The following is a 19,961-nucleotide window of genomic DNA, read 5'->3' as shown; positions in this document are numbered from 1 at the left end:
ATTTTGTATGTTATATGTATTACAGACTGTATTCTTATAATAGAGTAAGCTGGAGAAAAGACAATGATAAGAAAATCATAGAGAAAAAATTTATAGGACTGGACTGCATTTATTGGAAAAAATCCGCATATAAGTGGGCCCTCATGATTTAAACCCGTGTTCTCAAGGGTGAGCTGTATTAACAAGCCCTCCAGGTGATACTAAAGTTTGAGAATCACTTTTTGCAGTAGTAGCAGTTCCCAGTCTTGGCTGCAAATCAGTATCATCCAAGGGGGACTGTTAAAAGGATCTGGATGCTCAGGCTCCACCCCAAACTAATTTATATCTGAGTCTCCTAGAGTGCGACTCAGGCATCAGTTTGTGTTTTTTTAAACCACCTAGGTAATGCTGGTGTTCAGCCAGGGTTGAGATGCACTGTTTGAGCGGGTAGGGATAGTGTTCCCTCACAGGAGCTGTAAGCACTTGGGATCACTGGTAAGACATCATTATTTAGATGAACATAGTGTGGAGGCGAGGGTCTGGGGGACTGAAGTTGGAAAATATGGGGTAGGGATGAGACTAATGCCTAGCACCATCCTAGTGATTCAGTGTCTCATGGCATAAGGTGAAGGAGGACAAAGGAAGAAGCAAAGTTTCCTCTTGCCTTCTGCAGGAGGAACTGGAAGGATATTGGGCCCTGATATTGGCCCTCTCCCATAAACTAGTCTGCACAGAGATCCTTCAGGCAGAGCTTCTTGCCCTCCATTTTATCAGCGAGGGAACGGAAGTCTGGAAAGGCCAGCAACTGGGAAGCAGCACAACCAGACTGAGACACGATCATTTGAATTGCATAGCACATATCCTCCTTAAGGTTTCCCCTGGCCAGTTCCCCAAATTCTGGCTCCTTCAAGTGTCTTTTGATGTCTCACCTGTTACATTTTGTTATATTTGCCTTTTTGTTTGGAACAGATAAAAAATAATGAACCTTTGATCAACGTGCTTTACAAAGTGCTGAAGAAGTCAGCACGGGGCTGTCGGCCCAGGAGAAGCGTAAGATGATCTGATCTGTGTCTCCAAGCGGGCCATTCCATTGCTTCTGGCTCAGTGCTGACCTCATCACTTGCTTAACCAGGGGCTCTCCTGACTGCCCCTAGGCTTCCTGCAAGTCATTTTGGTTTTATTTTTTTCTCCTTTTGAAGCTCCCTTCAGCATTTTGGCTGGTACACCAGGCTGAGCCTCTCATCTGCAGTGTTCTGTGACTCCATCTTTTGTGCTGCCACAGGGGAGGGGGGGGCTTGCCTGGCTTGCCACCAGCTTGTGTTGTGTTCCCATTCTCTCTCATCTGCCTCCGTGGTGAGGACTGACCTCGACCAACACCAGTGTGGTCTGTGTAGTCAAGCGTGAGTTCCTTGGGAAGGAACAGCAGTTCTTGGTCACCTTGGAGGAGCTGGGGTATCCTGAGATTCCACCATGGCCCTGGGATTAGCGTGGCTTTTCTTCAGGGCAGGGTGTCAATATTTGAAAACAGTCTAAAGCAGGGCTAGAGCAGATGTTCCCCTCCCTGCCCAGGGTCCCCCCTCTGACTGATGCAGAAGTAGCACCTGAAATGTGGCCAGCTTTTATAGCTTTCCAAGGGAGACTGCAGGTTGGGAAGCAGGTGCTATGTGCAGTCATCCTGAGCCCTGAGAAAAGGTGTGTTGGGATGAGGTGAAGGGTGAAGTAAAATGCTTGGGTGGCCTTCAGTTCTTTTCCGGTGCACAGACTCTTTCAAAGGGATGAATGTCCACTGACTTCTACTTTTTCTGGTGACAGAGATGCTGTAGACCCATAGTTGACATTTTAAATGGATCAAAACATTGCCATCACAAGGCACAGTTTAAAAAGGAAAATTAGATGTAATAAAATACTTGTGGATACTTTGTAATAGCCTTGACTCTCTGGAACAAAACTAAATTCAGAAGTTTCAAGGGCCTCTGAGCTGTGTAAACACTTTCATGAAGCTCATGCTCTAAAGCCTGTGCCCTTTATTCCATAGGAGTAGAGCCAACTCACTTCATTTTGTTACATTCACAGGTTCATTTAGCAAACATTTCCCAAATATCCTTAACATACTGGGCCCTGACTGGACTTTAAGGGTACAGAGAAAATATGAAAATATGTCACAGTCCCCACAGTCACCCCTACTCAGGTTACTGTCGACTGAGGGGAGACAGAGCATATCATCTGATGTATGAAGGCCCATAGACTGGGAGACACGAGGGATGGAAGGACCTCCCCTGAAGGGCACCAGACCCATTGGAGGGAGGGAGTTCTGGAAAATCGGCATGTTGCCGGTTGAATCTCCAGTCCTAACAGATTCAGCCGTTTGAATTCCTAACTTACAGCACCTTAAATGCAGCCCTTAAAAGGGGACGAGAGAGTTACTTCTTAGAAAAGAGGGCATACTAATATTCTGAGAGGGGAAAAAAAAAATATGTGTCAATCTACAACGGAAATGAAAGCCCAGAAATTTAAGAGCATTTAATCAAGGGGCACATAGTCCTAAAACACTGACTTCTAAGAAATTCCATATTACTGATTTTTATAATGACTCTGATTCATCCCTGAAAGGTTGAATTTATATTCAGTTCTATGAAGGCAGCGTGGGACTTACTTTTAAAAACCTTTCCATCAAAAGGTTTAAAAGGTTCAGCTTTCTCAAAATGTCCTTTTTATGTAGAATACGTCATTCCTTTCCTGATGGTGTTGGGTAAATGAGGCATTGCTCAATCAGATGCTCTGCCTTTCTATTTCAGTATCAAAAAGTTATCTTTTTAATACTCCAGTGAAATAAAGGGAAGAGTTTTGCTAGGAGGAAAAAAATCTCCACAGCATATCTCAATTTGAAAATGATTTCTTCCTAGGAAGTGAGCCAAGCATCAGCCCCTTGGAGAGTAGACAAGCTCATTGTCCTCTGCTTTGATGGACTGTGACCCAGAGTGACCACCTTACCTTTACCTGCTGGGTTCCCCTGAGTTTAAAGGCCCACATCCTGCCTGGGAGGTCAGCTGTTGGGGTTCACCAGGATTAATTCCACCCCTCCCCCGTCTTCTCCCTCCGCTTCCTCGCCCCACCTTTCCCAGCCCTGTGTCCTTGCAGAGCCAGCAGTTTGTGGATTGTGGCAGTAGTCCATGTTTCCTGTGACTGTGTGTGTGTATGTATGTACACATAATCTGCCAGTCCGAAGAGCAGAATTTGGCTGGAGTTCTACTTTTTCCAGGAATTCTCCCCCACATGTGTTTCCTTTTGACCTACCTCCAATGCAATAAGCATTTGCCCAGTGCCTTCCAGCGTGCCAGGCTTTATGTTCAGGGCTGACTTTACCAAGATAAATAAGACGGTGGTCCCTGCCCTCTGCTGTGTGACCAAAGGGAGCATGGGAATGGGTTGGGGGTGTGTCTGCAGCCAGACTCCGTCCTCAGCCCAAGGCATGGAGAGGGCATTGTCCCTTGACCTTGACCTTGGCATTCGCTGATGATGATAAGGAGAGGGAGTGCAGGACAGTTGGGCACATGAATGGCTTGAGTTCTGAGGGGAATGTTTGCCAATATAACTTTGCTTTTTATTCACACAACTTAGTGGACCTCTCAGATGGAGTAGGGAGAAAGGGCCATCTCTCCAGCAGCTGTCTGTCCATCAACACTGGGACCCTCAGCATAGTATACACACCATCTATCTCATGGAAGAGAGGGGTTCCACCCTCCATTTCCCTGTCACATCTGTAAAATGGAATTCAGCAAGATGGCCTTCCCTGCATGGGGCACATTCAACCTGGCTCTCTCTGACCATGGCTTGGCTGTGGGGGGTGGGGGTGTGCATCTGTGGAAAAGTCTCCCCACCCCCATCCCACACAGCTTTTGGCAAGTAGGAGATTAGGGGAAGTGAAAACATGGATGAAAGAGTTGGGTTTAGCTTTGTAGGGGTCAGTGGGAGATGCCAGCGTGGTGCCCACATGAGGTCAAGGGAAGGATGGACAATGTTGTGAATGCCCACTGACCCATAAGTTTGGTGATTTTTGTCTACTGCTTTTTGGTTTCTTTTCTTGAGAGGACAGGGTAACTTGTGACTTATATAAATATGACCTGCCTCAGTTACTCAGGGATCAATTGAAAACCCCAGCCAGGAATTATCCAGGTTCCTTCATTCCTTGACCTGATTTTCCTCCCAAATGATGTAGAGTGAGAAAGGCTGACCTTGTTCGTGGGGAGGTAAGCAGCTCAGGGGCTTCCTTAAACTAAGGCTTGGCGATGCCCCAGATACTCATTGGTTCCTCCTGGTCGCCTCCCTGCCCTGGGCTGGGGGTCATAGACTTCTGTAACTTGGGTTTGACCCCAGGTTCGGTAGCAAAACTCTGTCTTTTAAATCTTCCAGGATTCATACTGAACTCATTTTGGGCAAATTAAGCTTCTACAGTCAATGTCTACTTTTTCTTTAAATTTGAGAAATTTACAAGTGCTTCTTGGATCACAAAAAGGTTTTGGTTTTTCCCTAAAATGAAGTAGGCATAAAAATCAGGCCTCGCCTGAGTTTTTGCCCATTTCATACCGTGACCCTACCCGCCAAGACTTCCACACTCGTCCATCGTGGGGCTAACTCTCCTCGAGATCTAATCCTGAACCTCATGGTTAATCTCCTTTAAATTGTTCACCTCCCAGATGACAGGCCGGGACCTTGTCAAGGATCGAAGTCTGAAGCCAGTGAAGATCGCGGAGAGTGACATTGACGTGAGTGAGCAGGGCGACAGGCTGACCCTCCCCACCCCCCGGCTGCCTGCTGCCACCAGACCTAAGGCAGGCAGCTTCAGGCAGGGCTTGGATGGTTCCGTAGCCAAAGGCTTTCTGATCACGCTTCAAGGTTGTGCCCTTTTCTCATCATCCCAGGCCCTCTCCAACCTGTTCTTGCTCACAGGTCAAACTGAGCATCTTCTGTGAACAAGACAGGATCCTCCAGGACTTGGAAGACAAGATCCGAGCCCTCAAGGAGAACAAAGTATGCATCAGTTTTGCATAATCTTGAGCTGAGTGGAGGGGGGTTTTGTCATGCTGTCTTTCCTCAGATATAGATTGGACTCTCATGTCACAGGTATTCATTTATCCAGAGCAGGTATTAGTTTATTCAGAACAATGTGTTCACTTCCAGGGGCATTTCTGCCTAAACCTGGAGGAAATTTTATGGGGAGACTTCAGCCTGCTTATTCCAAGTGCCACCTACCCCTCCTCCACCTTATTTCTGTTCTGGCCTACCTCTCCTTGGAGACCTCGTGAGGTCAACCTGGGAGAGGAGGGCTCTGCTGGCTTATATGTGATGACCCCAAGCCCTTGAACTCCATGGAAGGGGGCTGCCTTGGAGAAAGTGGCCACGCTTGTAACAAGACAGAGGCTGTCATTTCCTAATAAGCTCCTTTCCTCCTAGGATCTGGGCTATAGAGGAAGCGAGTCTGGATTGGAGGGGAGGAACAGGCCAGGGGCCCATGTTTGGTTTCTTGGATACTTAGTGTGATTTTTTTTTGAATTTTAATAAGGTATTATACTTGTGGTGCTGGAGATTCATAACATGCCCTTTTCCCCAAGAAAAGAGAATTTTCCATCTAGTCTTTGATGTATCCTCATACATCACTTATCACATAAAGAGTGGATGACCTTATACCCACTTTATAGATGAGAAAACTGAGGCACAGAGCTGTTAGGTGACTTGTCCCAGGAGGCCACCCAGTGGGCAGAGTTAGAGCTGGAATCAGAGGCCCCAGCTGGGCAGTGGGCCCTTCAGCCTCAGTTAGACCCAGCAGGTTTGTTTAGTTCCTGGCATGTGATGGGGAGGCCTCCAGGGGCTGTCCTGCTATCCTGTTGTTCTTTGGCCCTTGCCCGGTGCAGGACCAGCTGGAGTCTGTGTTGGAGGTATTGCACAGACAGATGGAGCAGTACCGAGACCAGCCCCCGCACCTGGAGAAGATTGCTCACCAGCAGAGGTTGCTGCAGGAGGACCTTGTCCACATCCGGGCAGAGATCTCCAGAGAGTCCACTGTGTGTAGAGGGTGTGGAGGGTGGCAGACACTCCCCTGCCCCCATCTCCCACCCCCAACTGGGCAGGGGGCTGGGCAGGGGGCTGCTTCTCCTATCTCACAAGCTGTAGTTGAGTTGGTGGCCAGGGACGAATCTTGGAGTAGCAGAACTTCTCCAGGTTGCCTCCTGATGGTAGTTCAGCTTGTCTGGGGCTCACATGTCTGTCTCTGCTGGTACCTCAAGATGCTTTCCATCAGTGACTGCTGTATGGCTACAGTGACACCCAAGGGACCAGATTTCCCTGATCTGTGTGCAGTTAATTCTAAGACATCAGAATTTCTACTTTTGTATTTGTCCATCTGATGTGGTACAGGCCCTTTCTGGCGGGTCTGGGGACCAAAGTGTCTCCCGTGGTGGGAGAGGGGACAGTTCAGGTGGCCAGGGTCAGAGCAGGAATGAGAAGACAAGCCCTGTCTCTCTCCTCCTAGGCCTGCCTGAGACCTGCTGGGCTCCCCTTCCCTCTTACCATGGCTGGGGCAGCAGTGGTCAAGAGCACAGGTGCTCATGGGGCCGTCTGGGAGACAGGGGATAACTAAAATTCAGGAGCATTTCCTTGGCCAACAGGAGATGGAAAATGCATGGAATGAATACCTGAAGTTAGAGAGTGATGTGGAGCAGCTGAAGCAGACCCTGCAAGAGCAACACAGAAGAGCCTTTTTTTTCCAGGTGAACCAAGGGCTCCTCATCCCTTCTGAGCTCTGTTCCTTCTGAGAGCCTTCACCTGTGGGGCTGTGAGCCCTCTCCAGGGGCCTTTTCTTCTTCTTCTGGGACTCAGCTTGCTTGCCCCCCAAGCTCTCACTCAGGGATCCCTGCCAGGCTGTGATGAGAAAACTCAGCAACCCCTACCTCTCTCTTCCCGAGGACAAGTTCTTGGGTTTTTGTAAGGGTTTTACTACTGATCATTTGGGGAAACAGCCCTGGGAGGAAAGAAATACCAAACTTGAGAACCTTACAGAGACTTGAGAATGATCTATGTTCCTGTGATTCTCTGCCCCATCTTGGCGCTACTCACTTAGACAGCAGCAGGAACCCCCAATTCCTTCCTTCCTTCCTCCCTTCCTTCCTCCCTCCGATTCCTGAAGGTAGATGTTATCAGTCCTTCACCTGAGGAGGTAGTGTGAATCCAGGTCCATCTTGGTGCCTCTGGTCTCCAGGTGGTCACTTGCATTTCTGGAGCCATGCTGGGAGATACCCAGCGCTGTGGCCACTGCCCCACTCAGGAAAGGCAGCTAAGCTTAGAGCCCTGGCTCCTCTGCCCTTACAAACCAGGCCATTCGGATGATGGCTGCCTCTGCCCCCAAAGGTGAGAGAAGAAAGGCCCTGTGTGGTTTTTGTTCTCCCCAGTTGGGTCCTGCAGCTACCCAGTGTTTCCCCATTGTGGTGCCTGATCAGGCTTCTGCCCCACCCTCAAATTTTTAAAAATGGAAAATAACCTGCTTTTGAACCCAGCTTCAGCTCTATCATATTTTCTCTGACATAAATCCAATGTATTTGAAATCAGCAAGCATTAATGGAGACTTCATATGCCTGAGGCACCATGCTAGGCCAATTTTGTTGCTAAATTTGCTAATCTGTGAACTAGTGCTAGCCCAGGCTCTTCCTTCAAGTGATTTCATGAATATATTGACTCTGGATATCAGCCTGCCCAAAGATTGAAGGAATTCAGGAGGGGGATTAGGTGTGTGGCCTGGGAAAAGCCTGCTGTCCCTCCACTCAGCATTGGGAGCTGATTACCAGAAAGCCTGGGTCTAAGGCCATGTGGAAAAGATGCTTGCCTGTAGCTCAGGGCTGGTCTGCTAGGTCCCCCAGAAGTTGTCCATCTCCTGCTGCTGCTGTTTCCCGCCCCCCTCCATAATTTCCCTGTATCCAAGCTAACATTTTCCTTTTCTTATTTGGTACCCCAGCACTTGGCATAGTGGCTTGAAAATACTAGGTGAATATTGTTGACAGTGTCTTTCAAATGATTATTTCTAGTTACTGGTTCCTTAAACTGTTCTATCCCATTATACTTATCCTCTTGGATCTTCTTTAATTAATTTTAGCAGTGTTTTCTTTTTTTAGCTTTTCATTCCTTGTGTTTCTATAACTATAAAAATAACACATGAATGCATCTCTCCAAAAAGGCCAAACAATAAGAAGCAAAAGCAAAAAATGAAATAAAAGCTTCCCTGCCTCCCTTCCCTTTCCCATCACCTTCCCTGTATGTAATCTGTGCCATCACTATGTGGTATCGCCTTCCGTACCATCTTCTGTGAGTTTTCAAACATATGCCCATCCATATAGAGTCATATAATTTATTTGGAGATGGGAGTTGGATTTACTTAAAGAGGAATCATACTTACACATTGTTCAGTAACTTGCTTTTTTGCCATAACCTCATGTTGTGGAAATCTCTCCAGGAAAGATACCCCCAAGTTTATGTTGCCTGATAAAGTAGCTATTTAAGTGTACACATAAATTAATTGAAATTAACTAAAATTAAAAATAGATTCCTCAGTTACACTAGAATCATTTCAAGTGCTCAGTAGCCACATGTGTCTAGTGGCTACTGTATTGAACAGCACAGATTGTAAGATTTCCATAATCTCAGAAAGCTGTGCAAAGTAAAGGAAATTAGTTCCTAGCTGCTGCATAGTATTTCGTAGTCTCAATATTCCATACTTTAGCCATTCTTTTCTGATGGGCATTTAAGTTATTTGCAGAGTTTTGCTTTTATAAATGGTACCACAGTGAGCATCTATCTAACTGCCCTTTCAAACTCATTTATAAGCATTTATCGAAGATGCGCTCCTAGGGTGGACTTGCTAAATTGAAATGAGTGTACATCTTAAATGTTGGTGGATGCTGGCCAATCACCCTCTAAAAGGCTGCACTAATTTGCTCTCCCATTCGCAGTGAATGAGGGAGCTGAGCCTGTTTATCCACATCCTCTTCAGTACTTGATGTTATCAGTCTTTTTAGTCTTTGCCAGTCTGCTGGCTGAGAAAGGACATCTTGTTTTAATTTGCATTTATTTAATTACTAGTAGGTTAAACATCTTTTTATGTGGTCATTGGCCATTTGGTGTTTCTACCATGCCTTATTTCGTGGTGACTTAACATACCACAGTCCGAGAATCCCTTTCTCTGCCCTGGAAAACAAATGGGCACAATGTACAAGTCTCGTCATGGACTCCCTGAAGAACTTAACCACGTAAGTAAGTTATGAAGAGATAGGCTAGTTTGAAACGTGGCCTCTGTAACTTGACTTCCACCTAGCCTGGTGGCGTTGCTCATACTTTCCCCGATTGCCACAAGGATCTGGGAAGCTCATAAAGCCCTTCTTTGGACAGGCTTTGTGCTAACTTCTTTGGTGTAATTCTAGGCCAGGCAAGCTGTTAGAGTCCTGAATAAATCATGAACAGTGGAGATATGTGTGCAGCCCCATATACACATTCTCAGGAAGGGGCTTGGAACCTGCCTCCCTTTAGCCAGGTTTGGCTGTGAGAAAATTCACAGGCTTTTCAGTAAAAATGAGTGGCTTTATTTATAAAGATCCTTGTGACTCCCTGCACAGGGAAGCCAGAGAATAAAAGAACATTGAAGCAACTGTGAGAGGCAGTGATAGTGAGGCTACCTGTATGTGTCCCTGCTTCTGAACAAGTTCAGGCGTTTGCTGAATGCAGTCCACAGGAGCCTTTCTGCCCAGCATGGTGTGAGGATCCAGGGATGAAACACCACCCCCTGCTTCCTAAAAACTTTCTTCACCTTGTTATTAAGTTCTGAAATTCCATCGTCCTTGGAGAACCTTAGAGGTTCTCTGGCTTTTGCTTGCCCTTGCTCTTCTCTTACATGTGGGGGTGACAGAAAGGCTAAATGGGGGCAGAACTGCAAACTAACAGGTAAAAATATGCCAGGTAGACTTCCAGAGGAGAGGGGAGAGAGTTGATTTTAATCTAACGCTCCTCCTTTACCTGTTCCCAGCACTCTACTTGGGGACCTCTGCTCCTGAGATAATCCTGGTAGTGCGCGCACACTCACGCGCGCGCGCACACACACACACACACTCACACACTCGGGGTTCAATACTATGTCTGTCGTGCTTGGTGTGGAGCTGAGCATCAAGCCCGTTCCTTATTTATCAGCCCTGAGGATGTGCATTAGTGTTGGAAGGGTGGAGAGAGTATGAGAATGTGAGCTCCCTTAGGAGGGAGGCTTCAGACATCTGTTGTCTCAGCTGTTGGACAACATTTGATCAGGGAATTTTATGTGATTGGGCTTTTTTTTTATGTTATTTTAATCACCATACATTACATCACTAGTTTTTAAAAAATTTTTATTGTTATGTTAATCACCGTACATTACATCACTAGTTTTTGATGTAGTGTTCCATGGTTCATTGTTTGCATATAACACCCAGTGCTCCACACAGAACGTGCCCTCCCCAAAACCCACCACCAGGCTAACCCATTCTCCCACCCCCTCCCCTCTACAACCTTCAGTTTGTTTTTCAGAGTCCATAGTCTCTCATGGTTCATCTCCTCCTCTGATTTCCCCCCCTTCATTCTTCCCCTCCTGCTATGATCGGGCCTTTTTTCACTCACCATCCATGTGCTAAGAACCTGGGTCACAGGGGAAAGGAGGAAAAAATGAAACAAGATGAAACCAGAGAGGGAGAGAAATATTAAGAGACTCTTAATCTCAGGGAACAAACAGGGTTGTTGGAGGGGGGATGGTGGGGGATGGACACTTGGGGGGGTATGTGCTATGGTGAGCGCTATGAATTGTGTAAGACTGATGAATCACAGACCTCTACCTCTGAAACGAATAATACATTATATGCTAATTTAAAAAAAAAAGAAACTGTGAATCATTAAAATGGGAAGACTGGGCTAGATCCTCTCTAAGGGCCCTTCCAGTTCTGGAAGTCTAAAGTACAACATTTGGCTCCACCACTCTTTAACTGTTCATAGCTTGGGACTATAACATATATAAGTTATAGTTCTGTGTCTGAAATGCAGGCCTGTGGAGATATACCAAGGGCACATAGTCTACTTGTAGAATCAGGAAAGTCCCTAAGTATCACACATGTAAGAATTCTTCCACTTGAGGGTGGCTGGGTGCCTTGAGAGGAGAGGGGGTGTGAAACCTTTGTTTTTAAGTCCATGGGGAGTGATCAAGGCTAACTTCTCCCACAATAATTTTAAAAATTAAAAGAATATTTGATGTTTAAACAACTCTATTAAAAGGTATCCACAGGGTAATATCCAAAATATATAAAGGACTTATACAAGTCAACACCAAAAAAACAAACAAAAAACAACCCAGAGAACAAAAAAACATTTAAAAATGGGCAGAGGACCCTAATAGGCATTTTTCCAAAGATACACAGATGGCCAACAGACACATGAAAAAATGCTCAACATCAGTCATCATCAGGGAAATGCAAATCAGAACCACAATGAGATCACCTTATACCTGTCGGAATGACTAAAATCAGAAAGACAAGAAATAAATGTTGCTGAAGATGTGGAGAAGGAGGACCCTCATGTACTATCTGGGAGGAGTGTAAATTGGTGCAGCTACTCGGGAAAACAGCATGGAGGTTCCTCAAAAAAAATTAGAAATGCCATATGATCCAACAATTCCTCTACTGGGTTTTTAGGCAAAGGAAATGAAAACACTAATTTGAAAAGATATATGCACCCCTATGTTTATTGAAGCATATTTACAATAGCCAAGATACGGAAGCAACCTAAATGTCCATTGCTAGACAGATTTCTAAAGAAGATGTATTATACACACACACACACACACACACACACACACAATGGAATGTTATACGGTTATAAAAAAGATAGCTCATGCCATTTGCAAGAACATGGATGGACCTAGAGGGTATTATGCTAAGTGAAATAAGTCAGACTGAGAAAGACAAATGCCACATGATTTCAGTCATGTGGAATCTAAAAAACAAAAGACTAAACAAAAAAAGAATCAGAGCTGTAAGCACAGAGAACAAACTGATGGTTGCCAGAGGGAAGGGGGTTGGGGGTAATGCACAAAACAGGTGAGGAGGAGTGGGAGGTACAGGCTTCCAGTTATGGAATGAATAAATTGTGGGAATAAAAGGCACAGCATAGGGAATATAATAATATTGTAATAGTGTTGTATCTTGACAGATGATAGCTACACTTGTGGTGAGCGTAGTGTAAGCTGTAGAGAAGTTGAATCACAATGTTGCACACCTGAAACTGATGTAACGTGTGTCAGCTGTACTCAGTAAAATGCCCAGAGTCCCTTAATCGTGATAAAACCTGCTCACCTCTTGCTAGGACCTACCCCTCTCTGATATCGTTTGTGACTTGTCAGAGTGTGCATGTGGACATGTACGTTTAAAAAAATAATGATTTTATCACATAATTCATATACCATAAAATTCACCCTTTTAAAGTCTACATTTCAGTGGTTTTTAGAATATTCAGAGTTGTGCAACTATCACCACAATCAATTTTATAACATTTTCATCATCCCTGAACTCCCCAGCTCTGCTCTAGCCAACCACTGTTATACTTTGTGTCTCTATGGATTTACGTATTCTGGACATTTTGTATAAGTGAAATCATATAAAATGTGGCCTTTGTGTCTAGCTTCTTTCACAAGGCAGAAACATTTTCAAGGTTGGTCCATGTTGTAACATGTATCAATACTTCATTTCTTTTTATTGCCAAATATTCACTGCCCATTGTGCTTTTAAATGAACCTCAAATCCCAGGATTCAGCTTTGTCTTTTCAAAGGTGCTCTTTATATTCTGGGGATAGTGTAACCTCTAGTCTCTGCCTTCTCTTCTCTTCTGCCATGGTTGCCTAAAACAGTCTTTTTTTTTTTAATTGTGATAAAATATGCATAACATAAAGCTTATTACCTTAGTCATTTTTAATGTGCAGGTGAGTAGTGTTAAGTACATTCACACTGTGCAGCCAATTTTCAGAACTCTCCTCATCTTGCGAAACTGGAACCCTGTACCCATTAAACAGTATTCCTCATTCCCATCTCTACCCCGGCCTCTGGTAACCACTCTTCTGTCTCTTTGATTACTGTAGATACTTTATAAGTGGAAGTGTGCAGTATTTAAGGCAGTTTCTTTTTAAATTAGGGGGAACTAGGCAAGGTGAATCAGAGAAAGCTCCTCTGAATTTCTTCCCTGGATCTTGGGCATCTTCTATATGTGTGCTTCCCTGTGAAGCTCCGAGGCAGGCATGGGTCTAGCTCTGGTGGAGTTTCCAAAGAGGATGCTGCCCCCGCACCCCCCTAGGGTGAGGGACTATGTCTGAAATGACAGCATAAGTCCTAATGAGAAACTTGTGGTGAAGTGCTAAGAAGGAAATGAACCACCACCTTGTCTTTCTCAGGAGAAATCGCAGATACAGAAAGATCTCTGGAGGATTGAAGATGTCATTGCAGGCCTGAGTGCAAATAAAGAGAACTTTAGAATCCTGGTGGAATCGGTCAAAAATCCAGGTGAGGGGGCGCCTGGGTGGCTCAGTCATTAAGCGTTTGCTTTTGGCTCAGGTCATGATCCCAGGGTCCTGGGATCGAGCCCCGCATTGGGCTCCCTGCTTTGCGGGGAGGCTGCTTCTCCCTCTCCCACTCCTCCTGCTTGTGTTCCTGCTCTTACTATGTCTCTCTGTAAAATAAATAAATAAAATCTTAAAAAAAAAAATCCAGGTGAGTGGGCAATTTTCCTGGGGGTGGGGGGATTGGAGGTCAGCACCCACGTATATGGACTGACCCTTGGGGAGGTCAGGTCTTTATGGCATAAGTCACTCACCTTGTCTCCAAGGAAGAAGGTCCTTGTTGCAGCCCATCCTTTGTTTCCCTCCATGCCCCTTAGAGAGAAAAACGGTGCCTTTGTTTCCTCACCCGCCTGTGCCTTCACTCTCGACTACTGAGAGCAAGCCGCCCACACAACCCAGCCCTCCCACCAGCCCCGTGAGGACCCCTCTGGAGGTTCGACTCTTCCCCCAGCTGCAAACCTATGTGCCGTACCGACCTCATCCACCCCAACTGAGGAAAGTGACATCCCCTCTTCAGTCACCAACCAAAACGAAGCCCAAAGTTGTAAGTATTGATGACCAGGAGCTGAGCGCCATTGTTTTCTCCCTGGGAGATGATTGTCTCTCTCTGTCCTCAGGTCAGCTTCTGTTGGAAGAGAAGCTTTTGGGGAAACCTGGGGAGACAGAACCAGCCAGAGTCCCAAGCTATGAACAGTTAAAAGAGTGGTGGAGCCAAACGTTGTGCTTTAGACTTCCAGAACTGGAAGGGCCCTTAGAGAGGATCTAGCCCAGTCTTCCCATTTTGCAGTTGGGAAAACTGAGGCCCAGCAAGAGGAAGTGACTGTGCTAAGTAGGATGGAATTTGTGATATATATCACACACAGCAGGTGGTTGCCCCACGTGGACTCCATGCAAACCTGTAGTTACTCAAACCTCTGGGTGATGGACTCCTCTCAGCAAGAGTGTCTTAGTCTTCACTGGCAGTTGAACACTCTGCTGGGTTGTAGGATACAGTTGATCTTCACAATAACCTCATGGAGTATAGACAGGAAGGTCTATATCCCATCCCCCACATAAGAGATCTGAGGTCCAAAGGTATTAACATTTACTGAAGGTCTCCATGTTAGCGGATCCAATCCACATCTCCTGTTCTTTGTGCCATCTACCATCTAATTGGACATTCAGCCCAGATCCTCAGATCAGGTTTGTGGCCCCTGTGGTTGCCTGAGCCAGTACCTTGGCTTGCCTGGCAGAGAGAAGGGCCAAGCTTTTGACAGAGTCTGGGAGCACAGGAGACTTTAAGAAAATAGAAGATGTGGTCAGGTACTGTGATGGTTCACATCTCCAGTGCCAGGCCAGCCTTAGCTGGAGAATACCAGGGATCTGATCCAAGTGACAGGGAAGCTATAGTAGAGGGGACCTCCAGGTTTTGCCAACAAAGGCTTAGAGGAGCTTTGCCTGGGCACGGGGTGTGCCTAGGACCTCTGACAGGGTTGGTGTGCAGTGCTGGCTAAAACATGCAAGTTCCCATACCTTGGTCCTCACTGTCTACCTGCTTCCAGCCATCTCCCAGGGCCTAGAGCTGGAAGACAGATGCTGGGACTGAGTCATTGTGAATTTCTTCACATTGAGGTCTCCTTCCCAATTTTATATCTAAGAGGTCACAAAACAGGAGGTGGGAAATAGTAAAACACAGCAGAAATGGCTAGGGCAGACAGCTTCTGACTTAAGGCAAAATGCCTGCTAGCCAGGATGAGGAGCAGAGGGGAAAATATGGTAGCCTGGGAGCTGGGCTGCCTGGATTGCAGTTCCTGTTCTCTCACTGGGTCCTTGGGCAAGGACTTCCTCAGTTTCCCCTTGTGTACAACAAGCAGCTTGGAGTAGATGGTCACAGAAGCTCTTCACAGCTGAGTCCTCTGTGGCCCACAGGCAGAGCTTTTCAAGTTGGCTGAACATCAGAGTCCTTGGTGGGGGGGGGGGTCTTCTTTCCCTTCCTTCACCAGGTTTACCATTTGTTATTGTTGTTTATTTGTTTTATATTTTTGTTTGTGAAACAATGATATCCTGAGATTGACATAAAACATGAATATATAATTTAACAAATAATAAAGAGACCACCCATTTATACCAATACCCAAACCAAGAAATAGAACTTTGTCTACAACTAGAGACCTCAGGCCCATCAGTCCTTTTGTGCCAGAAGTAACTATTATCACTATCTTGACTTTTTGGATAATTTCCTTGCCTTTTTTTTTTTTTTTAATTTTGCTACCTGTGTCTAAACACTTGAGTTTTGCCTATATGCGGTACTGTATTTTTTTGTATCTTGTACCTTGTCTTCAACATTATGTTTGTGAGACTTATCCACATTGTTGCATGTAGCTATAGTTCTTTCATTTTTATTTGGCTTATTTTCTTGAATTTAATGTCACTGTTCTATTAGATAATATTCTCAAAGGGCACACAATCAAAAGATACAAAAAAGTATATAATAAAATGTCTCTTCCCACCCTCCATCTTTTCTTCAGTCCAAGGCAGTTTTGTGTTTGTGTCAATGTTTTGTGTTTCTCTTTCTGGGGAGCCTTTTAGAAATTGGTGATTCCAGGACATTGTCAGGGTTGGAAGCCGCTGATGCTCAGAGACCGTGTGGGTATCTGGGACAGGAGGCTTAACTTTCACACAATAATGAACTGTGTCACTTTACTAGAATGCTGATAAACTATCTTCATAGAGCAAACTTAAGCACCCTTTTCTGACCTTTCCAAAATCCTGAAAAACAAAGCAAAATTAAAACTAAGGAAGTGGGGGGGGCGGTTAGGAAGGATGGTCCCTGGTTCCAGGAGTGGGTGTTCGTGGCAGTCAGGGGCCAGGCTCTTGGTCTGCGCAGAAGCCACAGCCCTCAGAGAATGTTTATTAGGGGGTCGGGGGTCAGTTTCAAGGAAAATAGTTCTATTCATCACTACCCAGGGAGTGGGCTGCCAGGAAGGCAGTGGTGAGTCACCCATTGCTGACTGCTTATTCAGCCCCTGAATCAGGAAGGAGGAAATATTTTGTAGCCACCCACATTTGTGATAGAAAGGGCATGTAGACTGTCCTTGCTCAGATCGCAACCTGCTGAAGGATCCAGAGACCATGCAGGGACAATGAGTCAGCTCGGTCTGAGAACTTTTTTTTTTTTTTTAAGATTTTATTTATTTATTTGGGAGAGAGAGAATGAGAGATAGAGAGCACGAGAGAGAAGAGGGTCAGAGGGAGAAGCAGACTCCCTGCTGAGCAGGGAGCCCGATGCGGGACTCGATCCCGGGACTCCAGGATCATGACCTGAGCCGAAGGCAGTCTCTTAACCAACTGAGCCACCCAGGCACCCAGTCTGAGAACTTTTTATAGAGTTCTCAGACTCTATAAAGGTCTGAGGTAGAGGTAGATGGGGTAGATGTTTGTTCTCCAGGTGGTGGCGGTGGCGGTGGTGGTGGTGTGCTGTCATAGACATACAGATAAGCACAGAGTTACCAGCCTATTCCCCCCTCCCCACCTTCAAGGAACGCTTCAAGGAAGTGGAGTAAGACCACGGACCCAGGAGACCAGATTTTGTATAGGTAACGCTTTGAAAAGTAGAAAATGAGTGAATTGAAGGGAAGAATAGAATTAGAGCAGAGGCATCCCCATTCTTTGCAGCTCATCCAGGGGAAATGTTGGCATCCCTGGGCTGAAGTGGTCCTACTCTGCAGGCCTGAGGTGGCCCGCTCAGGCCTGCTCCAGTCTTTTGGGCCACCACTTTAGTGGTGCCACCAGGCATCTTCCCTCCAGCTCCCTCTCACCGGGCACTGATTCTGGTTCTTTTTCTGAGCAGGAAGACGAGGCACCTCCCAGGCCCCCACTCCCTGAGCTCTACAGTCCAGAGGACCAGCCCCCGGCTGTGCCACCTCTGCCAAAGGAGGCCACTATCATCCGGCACACTTCAGTGAGGGGTCTGAAACGCCAGTCGGACGAGAGGAAGCGAGACCGGGAGCAGGGGCAGTGTGTGAATGGGGACTCAAGGGTGAGCAGGGAGGACCCCTGGGGCTGCCCCGCTGTGTGTGAGGGGAGGGAAGGGGGCATGACACTGGGCAGGTACGACAGCCTCAGACTCTGCCCACAGGTGGAGCTCCGGTCATACGTTAGTGAGCCTGAGCTGGTGACTTTCAGTGGGGACATGGCCCAGCCCTCCCTGGGACTAGTGGGCCCTGACAGCAGGTACCAGACACTGCCAGGCAGAGGTAAGGCAAACCTGTCCGTGGAGGCTTTCTGGGAACCCCTACTGCTACCATACCACTGCTCCCCGGTCGCTCACCGGGTACCTTACACGCTTCTGCCTGCAGCCTGGGGCCTCAGCACGGGCAGCAGTTGTCAAGGAGACTCTGGGCTGCAGGGAGGGCCTGTCCTTCCTTCCTCTGGCCCACATCCTGATTCTCTTCCTCTTTTATTACATCTGCCCCTGGAAATAATGATAATAGCAATTACTTTAAAGCCCAGCACGGTTTCAGGCTCTTTATATTCACCTCGTCAATATTTATAATAATCCTACGAAGGAAGTACTATTATCATCATCCCCATTGTAGAGATAAGAGAACTAAGACTCAGAGAAATTAACTAACTTGCCAAATAGCCAACAAGTGATGGAGCCAGAATACAATCCCAGTGTTCTGGCTCCAGAGCCACTGCACCCTGCAGGCTGGGATGTTGGGTGACTGCCATCAGTTTGGCCATCTCAGGCCTTCCAGAGGGATTTTTGCTCTCCTGTATCACTCTAAGACTCCAGGAGTCCTTTCTTTAAATAAACACACTTATCTCAGTTGGGCTGCCTCCTCACTGTTCTCCCATATCCCCTTTGTCCCCATAGCAGACCCTCTTCTCAGAAATCCCCTTAAAGGGAGGTCTGACCTTTTTGCATCTGGGTGTCCTGGAATCCCTGAGCAGGCTGACCACACTCCTTCATCCGTTCCTCACCTGATCCTCCTGTCTGCTCCCTAAGGTGGGCGGTCAAGTGCTTTCCCCATTGGCCGGGTGCAGAAGCAGAAGGAGCCACAGCTATGGTTCTGGCACCTGCAGGGTTATGGGACTCCCAGCCCGCCACACATAGCCTTGGCATGCTATGCCCTGAGCTGGTCCCTGAAGGGTGTAGGCCCTGGACTTTGCTGAAGGGGGCCATAGCAACCCTTGGCACTGTGCCTAGGGACACTGTTCCCTTAATTCATTATGGCCTGGAGGTGTATATCAATGACAGTAGCATTTGGGGCAGGACAGTTCTTTGTTGCCGAGGATTCTCTTTGCATTGCAGGGTACTGATCATTCTTTTCCCTACGTGCTAAGTGCTAGTGGTGTCCTCAGTCGGTGTGATGCCCATTTCCAGATGTCAGGGACCACCGCTGATCAGAATGGGTGTTAGTGGAGAAAGCACAGGCGGTGGCATCAGCCAGCCAGGGTGACGTGATTTCTCTAAGCCATAGGACCCAGACATGGGAAGCACATGGTCGGTGATATTCCTACCATGTGACCTTGGACAAGTTCCTTGACCTCTCTGAGCCTTAGACTGTGCATCTCTACAATGGTCAGGTAATGCTTCCGTGGTCAGGCCAGTGGAACAAAATCTATATAAAACACGTAGCACAGTGCCTGCCTGTTACATAGTTAAGTGCTCAATAAATACTTGATGCTGCTGCTTTTCCTTCCTTCATTTATTCATTCAGTCATTCAGTCAGTCGGTCAGGCAGGCATTGTTAAATTTGCAGGCTAGTTGGACTTGTGTTGGCGCTGTGGTCAGTGCGGTAACCAATGCATATACTGAAGGATATAGAGGATAATAAATTCTGCCTGGGGCATTTGGGAAGGCTTCACACAGGCAGGGCATGCAGGTTGGGTCATGCAGGATGCATAGGAGTGCATCAGGAAGAAAGGATGAAGGGCATTCCTTCCCCTTCATCCTTTCTACCTGCCAGGCAGCCCAGGTCTTCTGCATGTGAAGGAAGACTAGGGTGGTCTATAGAGCTCCAGGGATGTCGTTCCCCACTGGGGACAAAGAACACCCCTGGGTTGGCCCCTCATCCTCTACTGGGCCTTTCTCTTCTAGGCCCTGGGGAGGAAGAAGAATGGGTTGTTGGCTAGGTCCTCATGGTCTTCTCTCAGGAGTGGGAGGTGGTTCAGGACGGGCTGGTGGCCTGTCCACCCCATCACAAATAATTTGCACTTCTCTTTCCTCATTAAGGGCTCTCGGGGTCCACATCAAGGCTCCAGCAGTCATCCACCATTGCTCCCTACGTCACGCTCCGGAGGGGTCTAAATGCCGAAAGCAGCAAGGTGACCTTCCCTGTGA

General features: G+C 46.8%; 1 protein-coding gene across 20 annotated transcripts in view; it reads left to right on the top strand.

Annotated features, from left to right (window-relative positions):
• PLEKHA7 (pleckstrin homology domain containing A7) overlaps window positions 1-19,961 on the top strand; it is a 211,879-nt gene that overhangs the window by 179,709 nt on the left and 12,209 nt on the right. For 13 of the 20 annotated variants that reach the window (XR_003517654.2, XM_027581328.2, XM_027581332.2 and 10 more), the window contains 10 exons: window positions 949-1,029; window positions 4,674-4,742; window positions 4,927-5,007; window positions 5,889-6,038; window positions 6,642-6,743; window positions 13,469-13,577; window positions 13,951-14,177; window positions 17,463-17,651; window positions 17,751-17,868; window positions 19,854-19,957. Coding sequence is in view for 19 of the 20 variants with exons in the window: in XM_027581328.2 (XP_027437129.1) it covers window positions 949-1,029; window positions 4,674-4,742; window positions 4,927-5,007; window positions 5,889-6,038; window positions 6,642-6,743; window positions 13,469-13,577; window positions 13,951-14,177; window positions 17,463-17,651; window positions 17,751-17,868; window positions 19,854-19,957 (1,230 nt within the window). In the remaining variant the exon portion in view is untranslated. The remainder of the gene's footprint in view (window positions 1-948; window positions 1,030-4,673; window positions 4,743-4,926; window positions 5,008-5,888; window positions 6,039-6,641; window positions 6,744-13,468; window positions 13,578-13,950; window positions 14,178-17,462; window positions 17,652-17,750; window positions 17,869-19,853; window positions 19,958-19,961) is intronic. The other 7 variants (XM_027581334.2, XM_027581330.2, XM_027581326.2 and 4 more) reach the window with 4 other exon arrangements.

Source organism: Zalophus californianus, chromosome 11 (assembly GCF_009762305.2).
Source record: "Zalophus californianus isolate mZalCal1 chromosome 11, mZalCal1.pri.v2, whole genome shotgun sequence".
NCBI classification, from domain to species: Eukaryota; Metazoa; Chordata; class Mammalia; order Carnivora; family Otariidae; genus Zalophus; species Zalophus californianus.
This window is presented reverse-complemented; position numbering and strand designations above follow the sequence as displayed.